At 50.4% G+C, this 22,512-nt stretch overlaps 9 protein-coding genes across 9 annotated transcripts; 3 read left to right on the top strand and 6 right to left on the bottom strand.

Annotated features, from left to right (window-relative positions):
- Nucleotides 1-129: 129 nt before the first annotated feature.
- Nucleotides 130-1,430, bottom strand: F4812DRAFT_209592 (uncharacterized protein). The gene is made up of 2 exons (XM_047930328.1): nucleotides 1,171-1,430; nucleotides 130-1,114 (listed from the first exon to the last, which is right to left on the bottom strand). Exon 2 carries the CDS (start codon nucleotides 884-886, stop codon nucleotides 242-244), a length of 645 nt encoding a protein of 214 aa, XP_047786698.1. The 5' UTR covers nucleotides 887-1,114; nucleotides 1,171-1,430; the 3' UTR covers nucleotides 130-241.
- Nucleotides 1,431-3,101: 1,671 nt separating this feature from the next.
- On the top strand, nucleotides 3,102-5,101 carry F4812DRAFT_443178 (uncharacterized protein). Its single transcript, XM_047935381.1, has one exon. It carries the CDS (start codon nucleotides 3,472-3,474, stop codon nucleotides 4,651-4,653), a length of 1,182 nt encoding a protein of 393 aa, XP_047786697.1. The 5' UTR covers nucleotides 3,102-3,471; the 3' UTR covers nucleotides 4,654-5,101.
- F4812DRAFT_209560 (uncharacterized protein) lies at nucleotides 4,919-6,837 on the top strand. Its single transcript, XM_047930327.1, has 2 exons — nucleotides 4,919-5,488; nucleotides 5,549-6,837. Exons 1-2 carry the CDS (start codon nucleotides 5,184-5,186, stop codon nucleotides 6,744-6,746), a joined length of 1,503 nt encoding a protein of 500 aa, XP_047786696.1. The 5' UTR covers nucleotides 4,919-5,183; the 3' UTR covers nucleotides 6,747-6,837.
- Nucleotides 6,838-8,942: 2,105 nt separating this feature from the next.
- On the bottom strand, nucleotides 8,943-9,663 carry F4812DRAFT_443171 (uncharacterized protein). The gene has a single exon (XM_047935380.1). The coding sequence runs from the start codon at nucleotides 9,643-9,645 to the stop codon at nucleotides 9,058-9,060; it is 588 nt and encodes a 195-aa protein (XP_047786695.1). The 5' UTR covers nucleotides 9,646-9,663; the 3' UTR covers nucleotides 8,943-9,057.
- Nucleotides 9,664-10,803: 1,140 nt separating this feature from the next.
- On the bottom strand, nucleotides 10,804-12,544 carry F4812DRAFT_468019 (uncharacterized protein). The gene is made up of 2 exons (XM_047938730.1): nucleotides 11,800-12,544; nucleotides 10,804-11,759 (listed from the first exon to the last, which is right to left on the bottom strand). Exons 1-2 carry the CDS (start codon nucleotides 12,475-12,477, stop codon nucleotides 10,830-10,832), a joined length of 1,608 nt encoding a protein of 535 aa, XP_047786694.1. The 5' UTR covers nucleotides 12,478-12,544; the 3' UTR covers nucleotides 10,804-10,829.
- Nucleotides 12,545-13,207: 663 nt separating this feature from the next.
- On the bottom strand, nucleotides 13,208-14,629 carry F4812DRAFT_462795 (uncharacterized protein; the record flags this gene model as incomplete). The annotated part of the gene is made up of 1 exon (XM_047938101.1): nucleotides 13,208-14,629. One exon carries the CDS (start codon nucleotides 14,627-14,629, stop codon nucleotides 13,208-13,210), a length of 1,422 nt encoding a protein of 473 aa, XP_047786693.1.
- Nucleotides 14,630-15,157: 528 nt separating this feature from the next.
- F4812DRAFT_468015 (uncharacterized protein) lies at nucleotides 15,158-16,885 on the bottom strand (the record flags this gene model as incomplete). Its single annotated transcript, XM_047938729.1, has 1 exon — nucleotides 15,158-16,885. The coding sequence occupies exon 1, from the start codon at nucleotides 16,619-16,621 to the stop codon at nucleotides 15,158-15,160; it is 1,464 nt and encodes a 487-aa protein (XP_047786692.1). The 5' UTR covers nucleotides 16,622-16,885.
- Nucleotides 16,886-19,107: 2,222 nt separating this feature from the next.
- Nucleotides 19,108-20,735, top strand: F4812DRAFT_443166 (putative short-chain dehydrogenase). The gene is made up of 4 exons (XM_047935379.1): nucleotides 19,108-19,596; nucleotides 19,661-19,741; nucleotides 19,839-19,969; nucleotides 20,077-20,735. Exons 1-4 carry the CDS (start codon nucleotides 19,360-19,362, stop codon nucleotides 20,654-20,656), a joined length of 1,029 nt encoding a protein of 342 aa, XP_047786691.1. The 5' UTR covers nucleotides 19,108-19,359; the 3' UTR covers nucleotides 20,657-20,735.
- A 10-nt stretch (nucleotides 20,736-20,745) lies between these two features.
- On the bottom strand, nucleotides 20,746-22,493 carry F4812DRAFT_468010 (putative oxidoreductase; the record flags this gene model as incomplete). The annotated part of the gene is made up of 3 exons (XM_047938728.1): nucleotides 20,746-21,325; nucleotides 21,443-22,392; nucleotides 22,479-22,493. 3 exons carry the CDS (start codon nucleotides 22,491-22,493, stop codon nucleotides 20,836-20,838), a joined length of 1,455 nt encoding a protein of 484 aa, XP_047786690.1. The 3' UTR covers nucleotides 20,746-20,835.
- Between the last annotated feature and the right edge of the window lie 19 nt (nucleotides 22,494-22,512).

The following is a 22,512-nucleotide window of genomic DNA, read 5'->3' as shown; positions in this document are numbered from 1 at the left end:
TGCTGCTGCTGCTGCATGTTACCTCCTTTCCTCCCCCACCCTCAGCCATACATAACGACAAATTCCCATACGACGACGCATACATACATATATGTATACCTTGGCAGCAATGAGCAAATATACATATACCTATGCCAACAAATGACCCGTAGCAGGTTAAATATGTGCCGGGTTATGCAAGAAGTGCTCCTCTTCGTAATTATACGCGCCAATTCCCACCTACTAAAAAATGAATTGAGAATTATAGGACAAGTTTTTTATCTCGTCGGATCCGCAGGTACATAGTAGGTACCCGTACCAGGTATGTATTGGTTTGCTGTCCTCTCCCCGCTTTCGTCGTCCCATCCCCCCAAAATTTGGTGATGTTGTCAGATAAAAGGGGTCCCTTATTTCCCCTCTTATTTCGGAAAAGAGTAGAGGTAGGTAAAAAAAGACAGCCGACGGCAAGGCTTAGATCTGGCCGCGGCAATAAGCTTAACAGAGCCGACCCAGATTCGCGGGACCGCGGACGGACAAACTGCGAGCAGAACCCGGACGGGGGAGGTTGGGGGGGAGGAAGGATGGCAAAGCTAGATCTAGATAGACCTAGAGCGTGATCTAGACCGTCCGGAAGATCGTCTGGGGAAGCTGATCCGGTTCGCCGGTCTGTGTCGCCGCGGCGTAGTAAGTTAGCATGTACCATAGGATAGGTACCTAGAGGTAGTGCTTTATTGATTTTGCCCATTATAACCGGGTCATGGCAGGTAAATGTACAAATACGTATACCCGCATGTGTTCTTATACGGTAATATACCCCACGTCTACGTGGTTGTCCGTGGGAGAAGACTGGCTCTCGTACTAGACGCTTTCGTAAGAACCTACAGCTATAGTCTCTCTGCTTACTCATGCTATAACATCCCCCCTTCTATGTATTCCGAGGGGATTCCAAATTTCGCACTCCATAGCTAGTCCACATTATGCGACTATAGACTTTTGTGACGTGTTTTTCGGGGCCCGCGGGTTCGGGTTTAAGACACAAGTTCTAAAGAAGCCATAACACTGAACAACTGATGAAATGTGATGCGACTGACTTGAGCTTGTATAACGCTGATAATCCGAAGTTGAATATGTTCAGCTGGTACATAGTTTTGTTAATATACGAGGTAATTAACTAGTCTAATGTAGACTTGCCTATTATTTTCGCATGTAATGCTTCTAAAGATACGAGAAATAAGCGGGAATAATGTTGTTGTTACGGAGAGGTTGACGGGATTGACCGAAACCAAACTTGATAAAGAAGGCCGTAGGCGAAAAGGGTATACGGGCTTTCTCCTCCCGTTCACGTAAGGATTTTCTATATACTTAGAATATATTTATATTCCATTGTCATTAACTTAGTTTTCTTGCGGTCACTTTGCGAATCTCAAGACACCTCAGAAATTGTTACTTACTTAGATACCTATTGGCTCTTCATCGTCTGCAGGTTGAAGTGAATTGTCCTGAGCACACCTCGAAAGCACGCCTCGAAATCGGACGCCCATCCGCCTTTCTAGAAAATGCCATTCTACGACATGGGTTCTCGTGTAACTTCAGTTACGGTGTTCCGACGTCTTACTGTAGCGGAGAGAGTAGCCATGGCTTGGTCACAGTCTCTTTTGTTGGCCGCTGTCAAAGCTTCCCGCTTCGGACTGGGGATCCTCCACCTTAACATCGCTACTGCTCTGTCCTCTAAGCCCGGTTAATCCTAATAAAACCGGACGTCGCCAACTTGTGAACCTAAGCTGGGGATGTCCAACAGGAACTCTCCAGGTCTGTTCGCTGCTAACATAGCTCGACGGATTTCCGCGTCGCGTTTCTCCGATAGCTCGCAAAGCCATATAAGGGACTTAAGCTCCCCGGTGTCTCGCGGGGAAAGCCTCCTCAATATTCCATCGTAATGATCGTGGAATATTCGGTTCCATTCGGGCACGCTGCGCGGCCGTATCGAAAGAGTGGGAGTCAGCGCGACATCTAACGCCTCTATGACCAAGTCTAGATCATTTTGCCGCGACAAGAAGAGCGTCTTCCATGGCTCCTCGACGTTGATCACCTCTGCGTTCTCTGTCATCTTCTTTATCCATGGCTGCATGGCGGGATCGTGGATAGGATTTTTGAAATAGGAGGATGTTAAATACTGTAGATTCCCCCAAATCTCGCCGCGGTATCTAGCCACGTAGGACGCGCAGAATTCCCCGCCGTCTTTTGGCTAGGAATTGTTAATGACAGGAACCATAGGTTCGATGTGGTCGGCGATAGAAACGGAACCGGCTCTCTGAAGGATGTAACGTATTTCGCCTAGATCTCCATTCTATAGCGAGTGTGTGTAGATCAGCTTGAAAGATTTGCAAAATTTTGACTCAAGACAGAGGCTTACATCTAACACGAAAACCCCGTTTGGCTTTAAACCGTAGTGAAGAGCTATTATAATGTTGCGTCGAGACAAATTAGCATAGGTTTCCAGAGCTTGAGCTCAGCTGCCCCCCGATCGCCCCCCTGATCTAGACGTCCGGGAGGAGGAGATGCCCATAAACTTTTGAGACCACGTTCGTTGTCTGAAGTCTTGAGATGTGCTTGCCTGTTGTGAATTTGATGATTCTACGGCTGATTGTTGGCATCGTCCAGATTGGGTGCTCGCGTTTAAATGCTTTCCAGTATGAGATGTGATTACATCGTTTATTATAGAATCGGAGTCATAATCGGAGTCCTTTGGACATAGTATTTCATCGTGTGAGAGAGACAGAAGTTAACCAAAAGCTTGCGTATCGCCGTTGACGCTGGTAGATGTTCTCGGAGTTCCCGCAAGACTCTCGTCTGACGAAAACAAACAGCACTCTTCATCTCGGTACTGAAGTGTATACGCCTTGTGCCCCTCGGCTTTATTGGCCTTCTCGGGAGCAGTGAATTCACTTTCCATTTTTACGGGAGATGGCGATGTACTTGCAAAAAGATTTGTAGGCAGGCTGATTTCATGTATGTTGCAATTGAAAGACTCTTGTTACACACCAGTGGCTAGAAAATCCCGAAGTAATCAATGACTGTGCAAACGATAGCAATGTAAATTATATGCGGGTAGGTGCTTCAAAGGTACCTATGCGCCTGTATCCAAGCGATATGAGCTGTAATTCTTCACATAAATTGCGGTAGGTACGTTAGTCATCATACGTATGCTAGGGATAAAAAGTACTTAAATCTATAAGCCAAACCCACGCAGAATTAAGTATCTATTCGTAGGAACATTATATGGCAGAGCACCTGCCGCAATTTTATCCTGTTTAAATGGAAGGTCCGTCGAACTGATACATGTGACCAGAAATCCCCTAAATCCCACAAACCTTTGATCGTTCCTTCCTACCACATCAAATACGCAAAATATCGAAAAAAAGCAATAAAAGACGCCGTCAACAATTTAAACCGAATAACGCTTTTCTTTTATATATTTAGGTATCTTCTACCATGTGGGCCTATCCGGGAGGCGTGTCCCCAGCGGAGGATGAGAGGAAGAAATACCAAAATGAGATACGTCTCCTCAAGGAGAGACTCGAAGAGGCCCAGTCCGAAAAAGTCGAGGTAAAACGACGTCATGACCAAGAAATTAAAAACCTCGGCGACGCTCTCACACCCACCGTAGCGGCTCGTTCTCAACTTGAAAAGGAGAAGGCCGAGGCCGAGAAACAGCTGAATTCGGCGTTCGAGGAGCTGCGCCTTCGAGACCAGCACGTGAAGCAGCTGGAAGACTCCTTGTCGTCATTGCGTATTCGTACCTCTAGCTTGGAAGCAAGTATCGCAAATTATGTAGATTCTTCCCTAGGGTCGATACCCAGTACTGAACTCTTCCAACTCTTACGCGACCTGGGCGACAAGACCCCAATGCCGCAGAGGAAAGAGGGCCCGTTCTCCCTGGGGTGGATCGTAGAGGCGCCGTGGGACGATAGCAACCCCGTGGCCTTCGACGAAATCCGGCCCTCGACGGTCGAGAGGGTAGTGCAGCTGACGTCGGCTCTGTGGGCGAGCGTGGAAGCGCCCAGCTATCCGCCAGCCGTCTTCGAGCTCTTCCGGCTTATAACCGTGGAGTTTGCTAATAGCCCAGCGCCGGCCGTATACAGGGCAATTCCCCGTCTGGCTTGCGCGCTCAAGAGAGGTGTGGGTGCCAAATCCTTGAGCGAGCAGTACTTCGCGATCATGGCATACCACGAGCTTCACAAAGCGGCTCTATATCTCTTCGGCGAGCAGGGCCTAGAAGACCACGGGACCCTAGGCTTCGAGATAAACGCAACCCTCGGCAGCGCGTGCGACAAGCTCATAAAGGCCTTGGATAAGATTGTCTCTTTGGCCGAAGGACAGGATCCGTATGAAACCTTCAACAAATATCTCAAGTATGGAACAATCCTTATTGGCAAGATCGGGGTGATGACCTCGAAGGGTTGTGACTACTGTCTGGTGCTGGACTTCGAGAAGAACAGCTTTAGGCGAGTGAGCAAGAGCTTAGTCAGTGAGGTGGACTACAGCGAGTGGCCGCTTAAAATGACAATGTCCATCGCGTCGCCGTCAAGCCGATGGCGCGATGTGATATTCGAAAATGTAGCGGGGTGGGAAGCAATCTGGTGGGCAGAATTCTTTGATAGACCAAGTAGTTAAACGACGAAGGAGCGAACTAATTGACATACCTACCTTACCTACCTAACCCCTAAAGTAACCTAACCCATCATCAAATGCATCAGAGCACCTTTATAAAATCTTATTAGCGAGCGGTTTCCGTAGGTATTTGCTTAATGGACCACGGCTATCTACTCGGTCCCAGGATGTAAGGCGGCAAGTATAGGTACCCGTAACGGCCCGGTGCGGCTTGATAATGGTTCGCACTATTAGACAGGAAGCATTATTGTACTTTTTCCAAGGTAGAAGTGAGTTAAGGGAAACGCCGCGCTTTTATCTGTAGCAGCGCGTGGCAGGTGTAGGTCGCTAGGCGCCTACGTTGACTCGGAGAGGGGCATCCACAACCGAGTTTCCGCCCCATAGGGAAAAAAAAAAAAAAAAAAAAAAAAAAAAAAGAAATTGCGCACCTGCGTAGCCTCAACAAATTATCCATTTACTTACCTACCTAATTTGATACGTCAAAATCGCGATATCCAGCGCGATTCATATCTTCATATGAAGACTCCCGCGAAATGGATAATAGTTTAGTCATACCGCAGACCGGGAAGCCCAAACGCGCGGGTCCCGGTCGGCCACCAAAGCGCCTCAGCGGTGCCCCCAGAGGCAGGGGACGGCCGCGCAAGTACGAACGTGACGAACCAGAGCCGCGGGAGAGGCTCAGGGTTCCTAAGACGCGTTTCGTTGCCGAAGGTTCGGATAGGGTAACAAGATCGGCGGTCGGGAGTATCCCAGCGGCAGATTATGCCGAGGCTGAGGTGGAAGAAGCTGAGGTATCCGATATGGCTGCCGAATCCAGCCGGGCGAAGGGGAAATCTCGGTATAGAGAAGACTCAGACCCTTTCGATTTAGAAGACGAATTTCTGACAAGACATCACAGGAAACGTTCGAGGGTAGAATCGGCAAGTCATGGACTTCAGTCTAGCCCGACCGCCGAATCTCGCGACGAAGAAGACTCGAACCCTTTCGACCCAGACGATGAAACCACAAGAAGACGTCCTAGGAAGCACCCAAGAACAGAACCCGAAAGTGGCGATGATCAACCAAGCCACGCCGCCCTCGCCGATGATAACGATGATGGTGACGATAACGGCTACGCGCAAGACGGTTATTATAATTTTCCGGACGACGTCGATCCGACTGCCGCGAGCGATTCAATCCCATGCGAGGGTAGAGAACAGAGTGATAGAGGGCAGGCGGGCGGTAGCACCCAAGCCGGAGACGAGGGCCGGCGGGGAGCGGGCCTATCTCAAAGGACCACTACAAATGCGGCTACGCAAACCGCGCCGCTCGCCCCCTTGCCACAGGGCGAAGAAGGATTGGTGGTTAGCCCAGATGAGGAGGCCTTCCTCCTTAGACGGACACTCCAAGACCTAGTACCAGGAGGGTCGGACATAGAAGGGATCCAAGCTCTTTACTGGACCGCCGAGAACGAAAGGGCCTTCAGGGAACTGTGGCTGACTTATCCGGATGGGGCCCTAGAGCAGGGAGATGATGGAGGTGAGAACCAGCTGAAGCTTTGGAAGACAATGCTCATCTGCTTCGACGCGATACCGTTGCAGCTTTTTACCTACGGTCTGAAGCCGCACGGGGGGCACGTAGCCGACACAAGCGTCTGCCTCGACCCCGAGTTCTGCAAAAATTTAGAGCTCATATGTACTCACCCGCTGTGGGACGGGGACCTTGGCAAGATGCGCTACGTGCTCCAGCAGGCCGCCGCCGCAACTGTAGTCGACCACGTCAAACCTGTGGTCCCTCTGATCCGTGGTTGTCAGCCCGAGAAGCATGGCAAACCGAACGAGGAGCCGGGGAGGCTTCAGCGTCTGGCGTCCTCCCAGTTCAACGATCTCAGCCATGACCCCACTATCCGGTCCATCGTACAAAAGATGACCGAGGATGCGGAGGTTATGGAAACATCGGATGAGATATGGAAAATGCTCTTCTTGTTGCGGCCAGTTCATTTGCGCATGGTTATAGCCGCGTTAGACGCCGTACGGCCTTGGGGTCTACCGATGTCGCTTTACAGCGTCGACGAATGGAACCTACATTTCCACAAGCGCTACGACGCGATTGCGTAAAGAATGGCTCCGGAAACCGGCAAGCATTCCGGCGAAGAATTCAGAGAACTTATATGGAATTGCGAGGTGTCAGAGAAACGCGACGAGGCAATCCGTCGAGCGATTTCGAAAGCTGGCAAGCCCGAAGAATTCTTACTAGATATTCCTAGGCTAGGTTCGCAAGCCGGCGACCTCCGATTCCACTATGGTGACCCGGAGCTGGACCCTACAACCATATCCATGCTCAGGGGGAAGGTCGTAAGCCCGAAGCGGAAATTCCTGGCAGTAGTCGGCATAAGGAGTCGCGGGAAACGGGTGGCCTTTTTCTTGAGAACTGTAAAACGTCTCGAAAAAGACGAGCCGGCCGCCCCAGAAGCTTCCGCCTCCCGGTCTAGCCCTCGAGGTAAGGGTGTAGCCTTACCGGCCACTCCGGCAACCTCCTCCCAACCGGCACCATCTCGGGGGGCGACGGGAGAATTTCCTCCCTCGGACGGCCCGTTCAAGCTCTCGAGCCATGTGGAGGAACTCATATGCCAGGCGGAGCTGGAGCCGGGGAATTGATAGAGGCAGATCAAATTGTTTCCGGACAAGTTCCATTAAGCTACAGATGTTCGAAGGCTATCACAACGGGCCGGCAGGCGACGGTACGCTAGGGCTGATAGATAATGTTCTATCCTCGCGGCTCTTAGCTCGCCCCAGCGGGACAAGAACAGTCCGTAGACAGCATGCTAGGTCAATAGGAAGAAGTTAGTGCCTACCTTAGGTTAGGTAGGTATTGCATAATAAAACGACCTGTATACGCTACTCGAATAAACGGAATTGAACACCTAGATGCCCGTTAATAGACGGTCCGATATTTGATTCTGAACCTTAATGTGTGGTTAATCCGGTATTAATAAGGTAAAGGACATTTCAATACTAGCTGTGGTCAGATCAGATGCGTAAGACTTTTAGCCCTAGCTTTTGTAAGTAAAGGTACGTAAGGTAGTATGAGAATAAGCCATTGCTGTCATGGAATCTTCATTGTATGCATCTTGTTGTTGTATTGTTGATGTTGTAAAGGTTACCTAACTGTATAAGATCTACTAATGGTGGAAGTAAATATACATTGTGTCATGTGACAATTGCGGTACTACACTCACGCATGTTCTAATAAATGACGTCATACATATACAGCATTGAAGGCTAGACAATGTGTGACTGTGTAGCTAAGCACATACAAGCCTCCGGGCAAGCGCCCGAGGTGACGACGCCCCGGATCTGCTAATGGACTTGAATAACGGCCAGCGGGATAGACTATGGGTGTGCGTTTCCAGCGTCTGCGCGGATGTGTTAAACGTACATTGTTTTCAGATATATAAGACAAATATATTCAAAGCAAAAATACGAATAAAAGAATTAAATTAAAATAATATTCTGAACAAGTTCAGGCATAATACACATTTACACATACACTCAACCATTCCTAAAGGATTTGATACACAGGTAGCTGTAAGTCTTTAAGCGAAACGTATTATATATAAACGTCCACTCATGTCTACTATCTTTCCTATCTGACACTAATCTTTCCCCTTTAACATGTCCAACATCTTTATTAAAGTGTCTAAGTCGCTGTTGAGCCTTTTCCCGTATTCTATGGCTTCTTCGTTAAGCCTCATCTGCTCGAGGAGGCCTTCTTCGTCGGCAAATTTCATCTCGTCGACGCCGATTTATGCGTTATGAGCTGTAACATTTCCCCTTGCATTTGTTTAATCTCGGCTTCCACCTTTGGTATCTCGGTCATTACTCTTATCATCCTCGTTCGATAGTCGTCCGTCTCCTCCAACTGCTTGAGAAGATACGTGCGGTGGACCATCACCTCGAGTATGTCGACATCCCAATCTCTCTTGTCCCCGGCCGATTCCTGGGTTGTGGTCCCCGGGGCGGTGCAGTTGAAGCCTCTGCGCTCGACCTCGGTGCGGCCCAGCACCGTCATCAGAATCTCGGACATCGGGAGCTGCTCGGGTTCCCAGATCCGCACCCCAGGTATTATACGCATGTCGGGACTTAGGTTCATGCGCCCGAGGCAGCTCATAGTCAGCCACCAGGTGTAGTTAACCCCCTGGTATTTGCTGGCCGGTTTGTGGCTAGCGGCGCAGTCTTCTATGCTCCGCATTGCGCAACCAACGTAGTTTAAACTTTGCAGCAGCGGTTGGTCAGGATCTGTCGCCTTCGCTGCATAGGTCTTGAATATCTTCATTAGGCACTCGAGCTTCTTCACTTGGAGCTCTGAATTTACGAAGGCGAGCTTGCCGTCTTTGGCAAACTTGCTAGCGTAGACCTCGTCGATCCGTTACGCAGAGCTAACCAGGTTAACCTTTGCGAGGTTCCGCTGGTGCTCCGGGATACTCTCCTGTATCCGGAACGCTTGGATATACGATTCTATCATCTCGACTAGCTTCTTGTACTCGTTGGCTGACGGACCCTTGCCGTTCCGGCCTGAGATACCCATCGTTGAGATGTACGTCCCAGGTCCGTCAAGCCTCCAGATGGGCCAAGGCAACGCGAGAGGGTGATCTTTGGGCAAGTTCGCTTGCCATCCCAAGATACCCATCACGAAGCCTCGGAGGAGGATTCTGGGGACGCTATGCAGTAGCGCCTTCATCATGTCCTTCTCCTTGAGCATCTTCCTCGTCGTCTTAGCGTCCCAATCCCCTTTCGCGGAGCTCTGCTCGGCGTGCCTCTCGAGCAACTCGCCAACCAAGCCAAGAGGTCCCTTTTCCAACAGGACCAGCATCTTGCGTTGGTCTTCGTCTATCCACGGAACGTCCGCAGTGACCTTGAATTCCGGATAAAGGGGAACATCTACCGGATCTAGAGGTGGAGTCCCCAAGCTGAGCTGCGGAAACGTTGGTTTCGACATCTCACAATTCTCGTTCATGTGTAAGATAATGCGGAGATACTCGTATAGATAATCTAGAATCGCGACAGAGTGGTTGTAACGACGAATTTAACGTAAATTGCGTTGTGATTTGTGAAGTAGCATTTACGGTGATGATTTGGGATGGAAGAGGAGAAAAGAAAAAGAGAGAGAAGACAAAAAAGAAGGAAAGAAGTCTGCCAAATTCCATCCATGCTTACCTACCTAACCTAAAGTATGCAATGTAGTCGCACCCTCCTACGATATTTCTTAACATTTTCTTAGGGGCCTTTTTGTATTTTTAGAGAAAGCACACTATGGTGCTGCCCATAAATGGAAAGTATGGTGCCGTCCCTTCCCCCTTTCCCCACTCCCCCTTTTTTTATTATTTTTCTTTTTCTTTTTAAGAAAAAGGCCGCCTACCTTCATCCAATTCAGCTACGAACTGTCCCGGTACCTCTAGTTACCATGTCCCTACCATAGTTATCTCGCAGCTTTCTTCATCATAGTCCCTTACTGTATCGTATGTCAGAAATAAGCCTCGCCATATGCCCGACTTTAGGAGGGAGGTTGTGTCGGATTAGCTAACCTAAAGATTACTTAGATAGGATATGTTTTGGCCAAAATGGAAGAGTACATTAGTACAGGATATTCCTAAAGTCGGGCTCTTGTGGTCCACCACACGCGGGGGGGGGGGGGGTGGCCTCGGTTTATTCTATCGCTACACATTTCCTCTCCTCCCTTCTTCTAAATATTACCTATCTTAGACGTGGCCGAAAACGATTCTGTATGCGGTTTGGGCGCGCCGGTTATTCCCGTACTAATACTAGGTGCTAAGGCCGAGACATGATAGTTAAGAGGCGAAGTTGAGTTAAGGCAGCTTATTCGAGAGCGATAGTAAAAAGTTACGAAAACATAGAGCCATGAAGATGTTAGAATGAGTCAAGACTGTTATGAGAAAGTCTGGTATTATCTAGTTAATTACGATCCTAGGACTATTACTAGGTACCTGACCCAAAACCAAATAATCCTCCCGCCTCTTTTTTTTTATTTGCTTTAATTTTTCTTTTCCTCATCATTTACCCACGCCTCGAGAGAAATTTCGTGCTAGGGACAGGAAGGGTATCAACTCGCGCGGTCCCCTGCCACCGACTCCTAGGTTCAAGGACCTCGCGGACGGTACCGTGACACGCAGACTTTTACTATCATCTATGCCCTCCTCTATACTGTTGGTACGGCTGTTGAAGATAATATTTTCGCCAGTGCGGATTGTTTCCCCGTCGGCGCGAAGCATCTCCCCGTAGTCTGTCTGCCATGGGCTCCTGAGGTGGTTCCCGAGGTGGCTCCCTCCTCTGCTCGCCCTCATCTCGACCGTCGTTTGTGCGGCCGTCCTGATTGTAGCTTCGACGGCTATCCTGCGCATAATATACCGGCTGATGGTGGATAGCGCTGCTATAATCGGCTCCTGGTCTCGTCCCATGCCGATCGGACATGCCGGCTAGGATAGGCCGGCCGTAAGCTTCGTGTGAGCCCGACGCCTGCTCGGTACCGTGACGGGAGGGTTCCACCCTGCGCAGCTGGTCTCCTTGGGGTACTTCCCCTGGGGATAATCCCCATGGGGATCGTTCTCCTGCAGTATGTCCGTGCCCAGACGGTGACGCGAAGCCGCCGCGCTCTTCAGCCGTCGGCGTACCCATGTTTCTCCAGGGACTTCTACGCGCCTCGGAGCTTAGCCCATCCAGCGTGTCCTCGTATATCTGGGGGTGATAGAAATCATGGTCTGGCGTCGTATCTCTGACTTCGCGGCTAGTTTGGGAAGGCGGAGGCGGAGTAAGGGCCTTTGCATCGGCGTCGGCTCCCGGGTCGATCATACTGCTGTAGATCAAGGTATATTGGTATCCTTTCTGACCCAGATTCCACGGCTCCACCTGCCTGCGATTTCTTTTCTCCTCTTCGTAGCTTATCTCCGGATCCCAGACCGTATTTGTCTCTATGTCTTCCCCCACGGCAGCGTAAATGCGAATGTCGTTCGAAGCTTCGTCTCTGCCGCCCGAACCCTCCGGGGATGTCGCCTTGACCACCACGCGTAGTGCGTACGTGTCGTTCCCATTTACTGTCTTACTACCGCCATGCGTCTTTAACATATAAAGGAGCTGTCAATTTGAACCGTCTGACCTGCTCAAACCCCGGGGCTTTGTCTGCCTCGGGGGTGTATGTGACGCGGATAAGTTTCGGCCTCCCGGAAAACCTGTATCGCACAAGGTTCGGATCGTCTGGGTCGTGCGCCTGCGCGCCGGCTTGTCTGCTCACAGCTTCGCCGAGATCAGACGCGCCATCCCAGTAGACGTTATTGGAATCTAGGTCGTGGGCGACGATGCTGGCATCTCGAATTTCCATGCAGTTTGCGTCCACGGTGTACTCCACCCTGTTGACCAGGACGAAGGAAACGTTATTGAATATGAACCTCTTAACCTCGGGGCGTTCAAATATTTCATGCATAGTTAGCTTGGACAACATTTTCGGGTGGTCACTTTCTCTCGGGAACAGATTGGTCACAAATCTGCCCTTTGCTTCGTAATCGTCCTCCCTGCTCTTACCGAAGCTATGACAGGCTGCGATTATGGCACCGTAGTTTCTTTTCCCGTCTTCCGGAACGAATCCTAAGCTTAGGAGCAGCCTGACTAGCATGATCAATATGTCCACGTTGTAGCATGAGACTTCGTGTCCATCGGGAAGCTTTACACCACTATGCCAAGGTATTTCCTTTTGTAGTCGAACCGTTGCCTCCAGTCCATCCATCACGGAGTACTCCATCAAGACATTTCGGTTGATCTTGCCGATCGTGACACTCATCTTGGAAACAGATAGTGAGATAAGGGCTTAGGATGAATGGTGCAATCTAGAGTCGATGTTGATTACGTTTGCGTTGCGTGGGTTGAGTGTTTGTAGGGGGATTGTTGCAAGATAAACGTCTGCCTAGGCACCTACCTTAGGTACCTTAGGAAGTACATAAAAACGATTTTCGCTCCCCGTTTTTTTTTTTTTTTTTTTTTTTTTGGATTATTTTGGTTCGACCAGAATGTCCCGCCACCTTATCTACGTTAACGAGCACATTTCCTACCGGTGAGCAATGTCTCGGTGTTGAATTCTCCTGGTAAATTGTATTAGCAAAATTCAGCCCACCTGAAGAAACGCAACTACCCTAATGTCTAGAGTTAACGTGGTACATCGGTGCAGCGGGTGATTTCTTACGTAGCACCTAGCTAACCTATATCGTGGAGAGCTGCGAGGTGACGCGATTCGAGGCAGAATCACATAGTTACTGGGCCGTGTCTAGAGTTCTTACGTTAGGCGTCCTATAAGATAGTATAATCTGTACGTTTAAGGCTTCAGAATCGAAATGGGCCTCATTAAACTTCTCATTAGTGATGCTACACCTTCCTATCTAGGTACTTGTCAAAGACACACCGCTGAGCCAAAAGTGTATTTCTTAATAGTACAATTGCTAATTATTACAGTCTATCTGACCTGAGTGGTATTACTACTCACAATACTCTCCCTCACTCCCGAGTTCAGGCAAAGCTCAACCTTCCCCAACGTCCATATCATCGACATCCCGGTTGGCTACGGCTTTCCCCTTGCCGTCGCCAAATTTCAGTTTGGCCTCGTTTGCCTTACGCACTAGGTCCGCGCATGCTTGGCATTCGTGTGCGTATTGGGGACTCTCCGTACCGACTTCTATGTCCAGGAACTCTTTCCGAATATCGTCGAGAGAGTCGGCCGTCACCGGGGGATGGCTGTTGTCCAAGGCACAGACAAGTAGTATGCCTCGACCTGCTGGGCCGTTCTTTTGCCAGACCTTTAGCCATTTTCCGCATGCGTGCGTCAGGATGTGGTTGCCCCATAGCATACCGTCCATATCCGATTCGTAGCCGCACTTTTTGCAGTGGTCCACGCAAGTCAGCTTTTCCTTGCAATAGTTTACTGGGCAATACGCCGAGACGCAGTCTATCGGCAAGTGCTTTTCCTCACGACAGACGGGACACTTCCTTGAGGGCCCGGGCAAGGCTACGCAGTCGCGCATGGTGTGCCCAGCTTTTAAGCAGTAGTGGCACAGCTCAGGACAGTCGATTCCGAGATGCTCATCCCTTTCTTGTCCGATATACTGACAGTACCAACAGACCAAGGGGCATTGGGAGCGGATGTGGCCCGGATGCTCGGAGCACAGGCACGCTTCTAGCCGTATTTCACAGCGAGAAGACTTATGCGTATCATCTCCGCACGCGCCACATTTCTCCGTGCAGCTTTTTTCCTCGTGGCCCATCACGCCGCAGTTTTCGCACTCGGTCCTGGCGAGTTCTCTCTCGCGCTGGATCTGACGCGCGAACTTCGGGGAGTAAGGAGGAGCGTATACGTTATTCAACTGGAACCTCGTATCCTGACTTCCCGCGAGCGCCCTTCGCAGACATCGCCCTACGTTAATTTGAGATTTAACTAGGCCTTTGTTCTGGCGGAACCAGAAAAGATATTCGATATCCTCTTCGGGGCGCCTGTGAGGACAATTGTCGTACATGTGGCCAGGCTTATTGCACTTGGGACATGCTCCGTCCATCCAGCCGGATCTGCCGACTTTGACGCGGTCGCGAGCTGTATGGCCGGGCTTGTCACAATTTCCGCAACCCTTATTTTCCTCTCGTTCCGGCGATTTGTAGCGTGGTCGTTGAGACCTGCCACGGGTGCCTTCCTCATCGTTGTCGTCATCGCGAGATCTCTTTTGAGATCCCGATCCGTCAAGAAACTCAAATGACGCCCTAACCATAGTAGATCCGTTTTTCATCTGCGAGAGCTGGTTTGTCACTCGCATTACGGAATCAACGTTACCCTCAAACCGGAAGTTGTTCTCGGAACCCGTTCGAGGTCCGCTGCTTTGTCTGCGGCGGCCTCTACCGGGGCGAGACGTAGACTTGGGCCGGTGAGGCTCCTTCGAGTCCTTGTTGGACGGCATGTTTATCACTTCGACCGAAAAAGAAAATATTCAAGGGGACGTCGTGAAGAATGGTTTTTAAATGATAAATTTGTAGCGACGTTGTCGGCGGTACGAAGTTGATAATTTTTTGGTTGCCGTTCAGGTGAAGAATTAGGTAGACGAGTTTGTGGGCGAAAAAATAAATTCGGTTACCAGGTAGGCAGATATACGCGACTAAGGCGGTCAACCCGCCACGGCAACGCTGTTCTACTACAAACTTCTACTGCAGCGCTGTCGCGGCCTTTACTAACTTACCGGTCTGCGTCAAGGTTGATACAGCCACATACGTCTTAACCTGCACTGCGTGTTTAAGCTAAGAAGCTTTAAGAAGGGAGGCCTCGTCAACTACGTTCCCTATCCCTTTTAAGGGCCAAGATAGGCTATATTTACTTAGAATTTGCGAATAGTGCATACTTACCATTCACCACCTGCGTCTTTTGTATGATAGTCAATTTAACAAGGGTTATGTATGAGCTATTATTGTCATTATTATTCCCTATTTCGTATCTACTTCAGGCTCAAGCGAATGTGGAGGTTCGATGGCCCTCTTATATCTTTCAACAGGCTTTGAACAACGACTGGAGAAACTATGGTTAGACCTACTCCTTCGACTTCCCGTTTTTCATCCGAGGAGCGGTAGGATGACACGCATGCGTGGATGCCATTATTACCCTGAGAAGCCGCATACTTAAGCTCGGATTCGAGGTTCACCACTCCCTTCCTCGGGTCGACAAGTATTCTTCGTCCGCTGGAGATATCGGTACCGTAACAGTAGTTCTGGGCCTCAAAGTCATCACGCTTCAAATACAATAGGTTGTACATGTAAGCATGGAGGTATTCGAAGGCAGGTTTCATTTCGTCGCCCTCGGCCAACCAAGATTTGATCTGCCCCAAGAGCGAACCATCTTTCGCTCTCTCCACAAAGGAGCAATTACCTAAGATCTTACTTGCGAGGGATTTGACCTTGGCTTCGGCCTGTGTGAAATTCTCTTCAATGACACGCCAGTTGTGTTCCTGTATGGCATCGAAGGAATTCATGCCTTCCTGTTCAGCCTTCTTCGCCCATAACATCCAGAATACGGCATTGATCCAGGAGTCGCTACTATGGTACTGGAGAATAGAGTCGTGCCCCAGCTTCAGATCACGCAAGTGGGCGGTAAGTTTGAAAGAAAGCCGACGGAGCACAGGCGCGCGATCGAAGACGACAACCAGGATTCCGACGAGAAGAAAGTCTCTTCGCTTTTTTTGCTCCTCCGACGAATCGCCATCGACGTGCTCCCGTAGGTCATGAAGAAATACGGCGGCGCGGCAGTCGAGACCGGTCCGGTCCATCAAATTCAATACTAACTCACGCCTGTCCGTGTTGAACTTTGTAGGTTTTATTCCTAAAAGTAGGAGCCCGTTTTGGAGCTCATCGACTACCCGGTGAAGTTTCGCAAGCGGAACAATGTAACGAATGGGAGAATCGTCACCGCAAGTCTTCTCCGCGCTCATCCGTCCCATCAACCCTATCCAGTAATCGACACAATCACCGTTGAGAAAGGCCGGGTCGAAATTTCCTGACAGCGTATCCTTAGCTTGACGAGGACACACGTAGTGAATCTTCGGGGTCAGAGAATCCGGGTCTAAATGGCTCTTTATAAAGTCGAGCTGCCATTTCGAAAGCGCCTCAGGGGTTTTGAGTTCCTTACGCACGTCTTCGTCGTAGCGCATGATGGGACGGAATGCGGGGGAAACGACATCCGTAATGCCTTGAATAGGTATCCTAGACTCGAAGTCGAGCTCGGCCACGATTACGCAAGCACCTCGCGCTCGATCGTTAGCTTCCCTAGCGTCGCCATCCTGTATGGTGAGGTATTGGAACTTGTTATCCGCCGCGAATCTTTCCCAGTGACGTGTCTGGTAGAAAAGCATTTCCGGGACGAACATTAGGATGTTGGCTTGCTTGTCACGATCCATAACCCCCTTCATCACCTGCTCAACCTTTTTAAAATATGGCTTATTGCCGAGCCAATCTTTATCGTCATCTTTCAGAACGTTTCCACGGCTACCGATCGGGGGACGTTCGCCGTTTGGGTCTCGACATAGACAGTCTGCTTTTCTATCTGTTCCTTGGAGAGGCGGAAACAAATTTTGAACGGCTTCGCCTCGGGATATGCCGTGGCCAAGATGATTCTACCTCCTCCTCCACCTCTTTTGAGCAACATTTTGTGGAGTTATACGTAAGCAAGCTCCTTGGATACCGTCTCCGCGTGAAACTCGTCCAGGATTATGGTTGGTTTAACGGGGTGGTTGGATTCGGATAGCCATCGGCGGAATGCCACGTAAGACATACGTGACACTGCACGCAGCAAATTCTAGCCCTTTCAACTCCTTCGAGTCCTCGATGAACGTAACAGAGACGGAGCCTTTAGGCACACCGCTCAGATACGTCGCGTGCTGCCTGGCCACGCGCTCACTCGGCTGCACGCACAGAACAGAGTTCCGGCTCAACTTGGCTACTAAGAGAGGCAACATAATACTTTTTCCCGACCTAGGTGGTCCTACCACGAAACAGACCTGTTGGTCGAGCGCAAGGACGGCGTTCACAGCTGTTTGTAGCTTGGCATATTTCTCATTTTCCTTCTCTTTTCCCTTCTCTTTTCTCTTCTCTTTTCCCTTGGCCTTGTCGTTGGCCAGTTCGTTAGCCTCTTGGGAAGATGTCTCAGCCACGGCGTTGCGGTGGATCATCTTCAAGGCCAACTCTACGTCCCAGTGGCGATTGACCACATTGATGGCCTCTTTCCAGAAATCGATGTCAAGTGCCTCGCGTGGATCGTCATCGTCATCTCTTGGGCGTAGCAGGGCCGCCGAGGTTGCCCAAGGCCTCTCTTCCTCGCCGTGCAGACCCTTCCAGAGCAAGTTGGATAGCTCATACTGTGCCTCTACCAGCGTTACGGAGCCTTTTGGCATCCTCGCGTAACGCACCCATAAAGGGTCCAGCCGTATGCAGAGCTGTCGTGCCATTTGGCAAAGTTGTATGTCCTTTTGGACAGCCTTCATCGCCTCCACAAACGAAAACGCCGGCTTCGCAGACATCTCGTTCCTAAAATCCTCGTTTCAGTCTTGAAAATAAACGCAGGAATAAAAGACAGAATGATAGAAATGATAATAGTTAAAGCGGCGGCGGTGGTTGTTGTTGTGGAAGGAAGGAAGAAAAAAGAGGAGGGGCAACAATGGTTAGGAAACCAATTTTGTGTTTTTTTTTTTCCTTATCTTTTTTTTTCTTATCCTATTAATCAGATGCCCTACAATACGTTAGGTACACACCTTTGATTCAAACATTTCATTTACATCTCTAGGAAATGTGCCTTTCGATAGGTACTCTGCCTATTCCTACGCCATAATCACCGGAAGAATCCGAGATAATAATCGCATTTTACTACCATGCAGAGAGGACCTGGCATACTAGTACCATAATCTAGAAAAGGAAAAGCTGCAAATGATGGCGAATTGTTCGAATTTAAGTAGCTATATTCTAGCACACTCGTCAAATTCTGTGTATGAAACCGAATTCTGTCATATATCGATTCTACACTTCCATCACTCCCGTACTGTCATCGTGTGACAGCTCTAAAGATCTCGGCGATGCAGACGGTGCTGAAGAGGTAATTTTGTGTCCGGAATTGAGAAAAGTAGGTACGGCAAATAATCACATAAAGACTTATATAAAATACCTACATATGTAGATACCTATCTAAATAGATTTGTGTTTCGTGGAGAGAAGATGTCTTGGAGTCACTCTTTCACAAGATGGGTTAACAGACACTTGTACGGAAACAACTTGTCGATTCCGCGAGGAGACCTGACCGAGGCGGCTCTAGAAACAATACCTCGACCGGTAAAATACTTGCGAATTGTAATAGCTCTAATTCAAATAAATTCGTGTAAGTGAACGTCTTACATATTTAGATGACGTTGCTGACTAATAGGTTAAGCCAATATGCAACATCGTCTGATGACTCATTGTGGCAGTGCGCGGGCCCACTTACCATTCCGGGTAATAATAAGGTTCTGCCTACCTCGGCCGCCTCCCGGGCTGTAAACGCCCGTCCTCCGTTTTGTAGTGGAGCAGTCGAGGACCCGGATTACCTAGATCTGCTCGTAGCGCTCCGGGTGGCAGCCCGGGCCTTCTTTGATCACACCCCTCTTCGCTTGTCATCATATCACCGCCTCAGGTTTAAACATTGCCTTTCATCCAGGCCACGGTCGAGCATTTTTCCAAGATTCCAATGGCCTCTTTTTTAGGGCTAGGTAAGATAGAAGTTACCATGCCAATAGGTATTGTGAGTGTGCCAGTCATGAGCCACGGACGTGGCTCCCTCTGCTCTTCTTCAGTGTTAAGTGATTATTTGTAAAAAAATAATAATCTTTTCTTTTACATAGACAATACATCAGGTATTGGCAAAAGGGGGTCTGGGAAAATAATTATTATTAGTGCTTATTTCCGATCATGTTACACAAAGTGCTTATATAAGGTACCTACCGGCCAACCGACTTATCACACGGACTGCACGGATATAAAGGCCTTAGTAGTGGAGTAGATGCAAGGGAGTAGATACAAATTGTTCTCCCTCCTCTGGTCTACTTGATTTCTCATTGCACCTCGACCTTGGTTCTCCTCCCGTTATTCTTTAGCTACCAATATAGCAGAACGGTTGCAGAGAAATATGGCCGCTGTAAAAGGAACCATCCTCGTCACGGGGGCTAACGGCGGGCTCGGCAGCGCGATAGCACAGCAGGTCGCCTCCAGGCCCGAATTCTCCGCTTATCGCGGGCTTTACACCGTCCGAGACGCGACGCGCAGCGACGCTCTCGCCTCGTTTGGAGCGACATATCCAGATGACATCTTAACTCTCGATTTAACCAAGCTCGACAACGTCCGGCAGGTAGCAGATGAGGTAAACGTGAGCTGCCTTCTTTTGCGTCCTGCTTCTTCGTCAACGTTCTAGGTAATGATCCATGTCGCAGACTCGTGTTTCCGCCGGCGACCTACCGCCTATTCGAGCGCTTATCCTTAATGCTGGGTTCCAGGACTTTGGCAATCAGTCAGTATGTAAAACGCGTAGAGCTCTTTTCGTCAACCTAGCCCCTTTTCTTTACCCGAAAAAAAAAACAAAAAATTATTTACTGACGCTTACTATTGCAGTGGACGGACGACGGTTTCGATAACACTTTTGCGGCCAATTATCTCGGCCACTGGCTGCTGACGCTTCTTCTGCTTAAGAGTATAGATAAGGAGGAAGGGCGGATCATCGTGATCGGTAGCCAGGGCCATGAGTGAGTGCCTCCCACCTTATCACTATTTCAGCCAAGCCAAGCAAGTTCTTCTACTTGGGCGTACAAAGAAAACCGCAAGTCGAGTAATCAAAGTTAATACGCAACAGTCCCTCGGACCCGCGAAACGCGCGCATCGGAGTTTTCGACGACCCGAAATATCAGACCTTCGTCTCCGACGCGGCCGGTTTCGAGGCGATCGCCAAAGGAACGTGGAGCCCCGCGAGCGAGGACGCATCTTGGAGGGGCGGGTTCCGGCGGTATAGCGCGTCGAAGCTCTTCCTCGTTATGATGCAGCATGAGCTACAGACACGGCTGGATGCCGACCCCGCGTTGAACAACGTCCGCGTCCTTGGCGTCGACCCCGGCACCATGATTAGCGGCCTGCAGAGGCTGGCGCCCTGGGTGATCCGCGTCCTCCTGTTCAAGATCATCTACCCGTTCATATTGTACGTGAACCCGAACGGGCCGTTGAGGTCGACGAGCCGTTCCGCGGGGGACGTCTTGGAGGCGGCATTTGCGGTGGGCGAGGGAGGGAACCCGCCAAAGGATAAGTACTTTGACGGGAGGACGCCGCTAGAGACGGGCGAGGAGTCGAGAGATGCGGCAAAGAGAGATATGGTGTGGAAGGAGACGGTAAGGATGACGGGTTTGAGGGAGACGGAGACGATCCTTGCCAACTGGAAATAGGCACCCAACGTAGCTTGAACGCCACCGAGTCTCGATATGCCAACTGACAAATAAGGCATCTAGGTTGATGAGGAGTCTATGTAGTTATTGCCTATATCCTCACTAAGCCCTTAAAAAATAAATAGCACTCTTATCCACTAGTTCCCCTATATCCATAGCGCAGCTCCAGGCAGGTCTCCTTAATGGCCTTCCTCCGGAATCTTGAATCCGCCTTTGACCATATTCGTAAACACCTTTCCGGGATCGACCCTCTTCCTCAGCTCCTGCAGCTTCTTGACGTTCTGCTCGCCATATCCCTTGATGACCTCCTGCCACGGCGCCGCGTAGTCGAGGTAAATATACCGGTTGTACGCGCCCAACTTCTTCGCCCTGTTCTCGATGTCGGCCATGAGCGAGCGCGCCGCGCCGTACACGACCTCGTCGTCGCCGGCGTCCGACCAGGACGGTGAAACCAGGCCGATGGCGAGAGAACCGTGGTGCTCGCTCAAACCCAGCGCATTGTTGTCCGCCCCGCTGCGCTTGTAGATCTGCGGCGGCAAGGGCTCGATGCTGACCGCCCACATGATCCCCGCCACGCCCTGCACTAGCGAGAGCGACGCGCTGAAAGCCTCGTAAGTCGCACGGATCATGTCCTCGGTGGGCACAAACGTCGTGGTGGCAGTCATATAGCTAGTGAAAGAGAAGAGTATCGTGAGAATTTCATCTCTCGTATCGCGCTTACCGACCTAATAAGGCACAGACAAGGGAAAGGGGTGGGTTGGGGGATGATAGTTAAATCGTACGTACCGAGCTGCCTGTGGCTTCTGTAGGGCTACCGCGTTTTGTGCAATCGTAGACATGTTAGCGACGGTAGCTGTGGCAGACATGCTGCTGACGGCGGGCAGTTCCAGGATGGGCTTGTAGAATGCTGGGGTCTCGCCCTCAGCCGGCCGAGTGTAGATAAGCTGGTTCAGGGTGGCGCTCACGCCGTGCTGGCTAGCGAAGACCCAGCCCGTGAGAAAGGAGGCGTTGACGTCGTAGTTATCGGCCGCCATGATCTCGCCGTAGATCCTGGCTTGGTTGTCAACTTCCGTAAGCGGGTTGAGCGTGAGGATGGACCAAAGCAAGCCCTGTTCGAAGGTCCTGAGGCTGAACCGAGTCACGATCCCGAAGTTGTTCGACCCGCCCCGGAGCCCCCACCACAGGTCCGCATTCTGCTTCTCGTCGGCCACCACCACCGAGCCGTTGGCCAGCACTACTTCAAACGACGTGACTTGGTTGCACGTCAGACCTTCGCGCGGGCCGAAGTAAGAAATCCCGCCGCCAAGAGCCAAGTCACCAACACCTACGCCGGCAACGCGACCGCCGGCGACGCTTAGACCTTCACGTTCGAGCTGGCTGTACACGGCGTCCCAAGTGGCCCCGCTGCCGACGGATACGGTGGATTTATCGGCGCTTAATTTGATCGAGTTGAGGCCGCGTAGGTCGATGGTGACGCCGCCGGGGGCGCTGTTCGCATCAGAGAACCACGTATGGCCGCCGGCGCGCACGGCGAAGTCGTGAGACTCGTGGCTGTTGCGCGAGGTCAACGACGTGATTACGGCCGAGACGTCTGCGACGCTCTGCGGTGCTACAAAGCACGCCGGGTGGACAGCGGCAGCCTGCGGGCTAAAGTATGAAGACAGAGACGCATTATATTGCGCGCCGCCTGGGAGGAACACCTTTTCGACGCCGAGAATGGCAATCAGGGCCTCAACCTAGACGTAGCGCCTTAGTAAATGAGGCCGAAGGTCGGAGATGCCGCGATAACTACGAGATAGGGGGGAGGAGAGATCACACTTACTGTCTTGTCTACCATTTTATTTGTTGTTTGAGGG

Source organism: Daldinia caldariorum, assembly GCF_022478825.1.
Source record: "Daldinia caldariorum strain CBS 122874 unplaced genomic scaffold F4812scaffold_20, whole genome shotgun sequence".
Taxonomy (NCBI): Eukaryota; Fungi; Ascomycota; class Sordariomycetes; order Xylariales; family Hypoxylaceae; genus Daldinia; species Daldinia caldariorum.
Note: the sequence above shows the minus strand (reverse complement) of the source record. Positions and strands in the feature narration are given on the sequence as shown.

Coding starts and splice junctions, on each gene's coding strand:
- F4812DRAFT_443166 (XM_047935379.1), top strand. CDS start 19,360: ATGGCCGCTGTAAAAGGAACCATCCTCGTCACGGGGGCTAACGGCGGG. Junction 19,597..19,660: donor AGGTAGCAGATGAGGTAAAC/GTGAGCTGCCTT, acceptor TCCATGTCGCAG/ACTCGTGTTTCCGCCGGCGA. Junction 19,742..19,838: donor AGGACTTTGGCAATCAGTCA/GTATGTAAAACG, acceptor TTACTATTGCAG/TGGACGGACGACGGTTTCGA.
- F4812DRAFT_443171 (XM_047935380.1), bottom strand. CDS start 9,645: ATGAACGAGAATTGTGAGATGTCGAAACCAACGTTTCCGCAGCTCAGC.
- F4812DRAFT_209592 (XM_047930328.1), bottom strand. CDS start 886: ATGAGTAAGCAGAGAGACTATAGCTGTAGGTTCTTACGAAAGCGTCTA.
- F4812DRAFT_209560 (XM_047930327.1), top strand. CDS start 5,184: ATGGATAATAGTTTAGTCATACCGCAGACCGGGAAGCCCAAACGCGCG. Junction 5,489..5,548: donor CGGGCGAAGGGGAAATCTCG/GTATAGAGAAGA, acceptor AAGACATCACAG/GAAACGTTCGAGGGTAGAAT.
- F4812DRAFT_443178 (XM_047935381.1), top strand. CDS start 3,472: ATGTGGGCCTATCCGGGAGGCGTGTCCCCAGCGGAGGATGAGAGGAAG.
- F4812DRAFT_468019 (XM_047938730.1), bottom strand. CDS start 12,477: ATGAGTGTCACGATCGGCAAGATCAACCGAAATGTCTTGATGGAGTAC. Junction 11,760..11,799: donor AAGCCCCGGGGTTTGAGCAG/GTCAGACGGTTC, acceptor TATATGTTAAAG/ACGCATGGCGGTAGTAAGAC.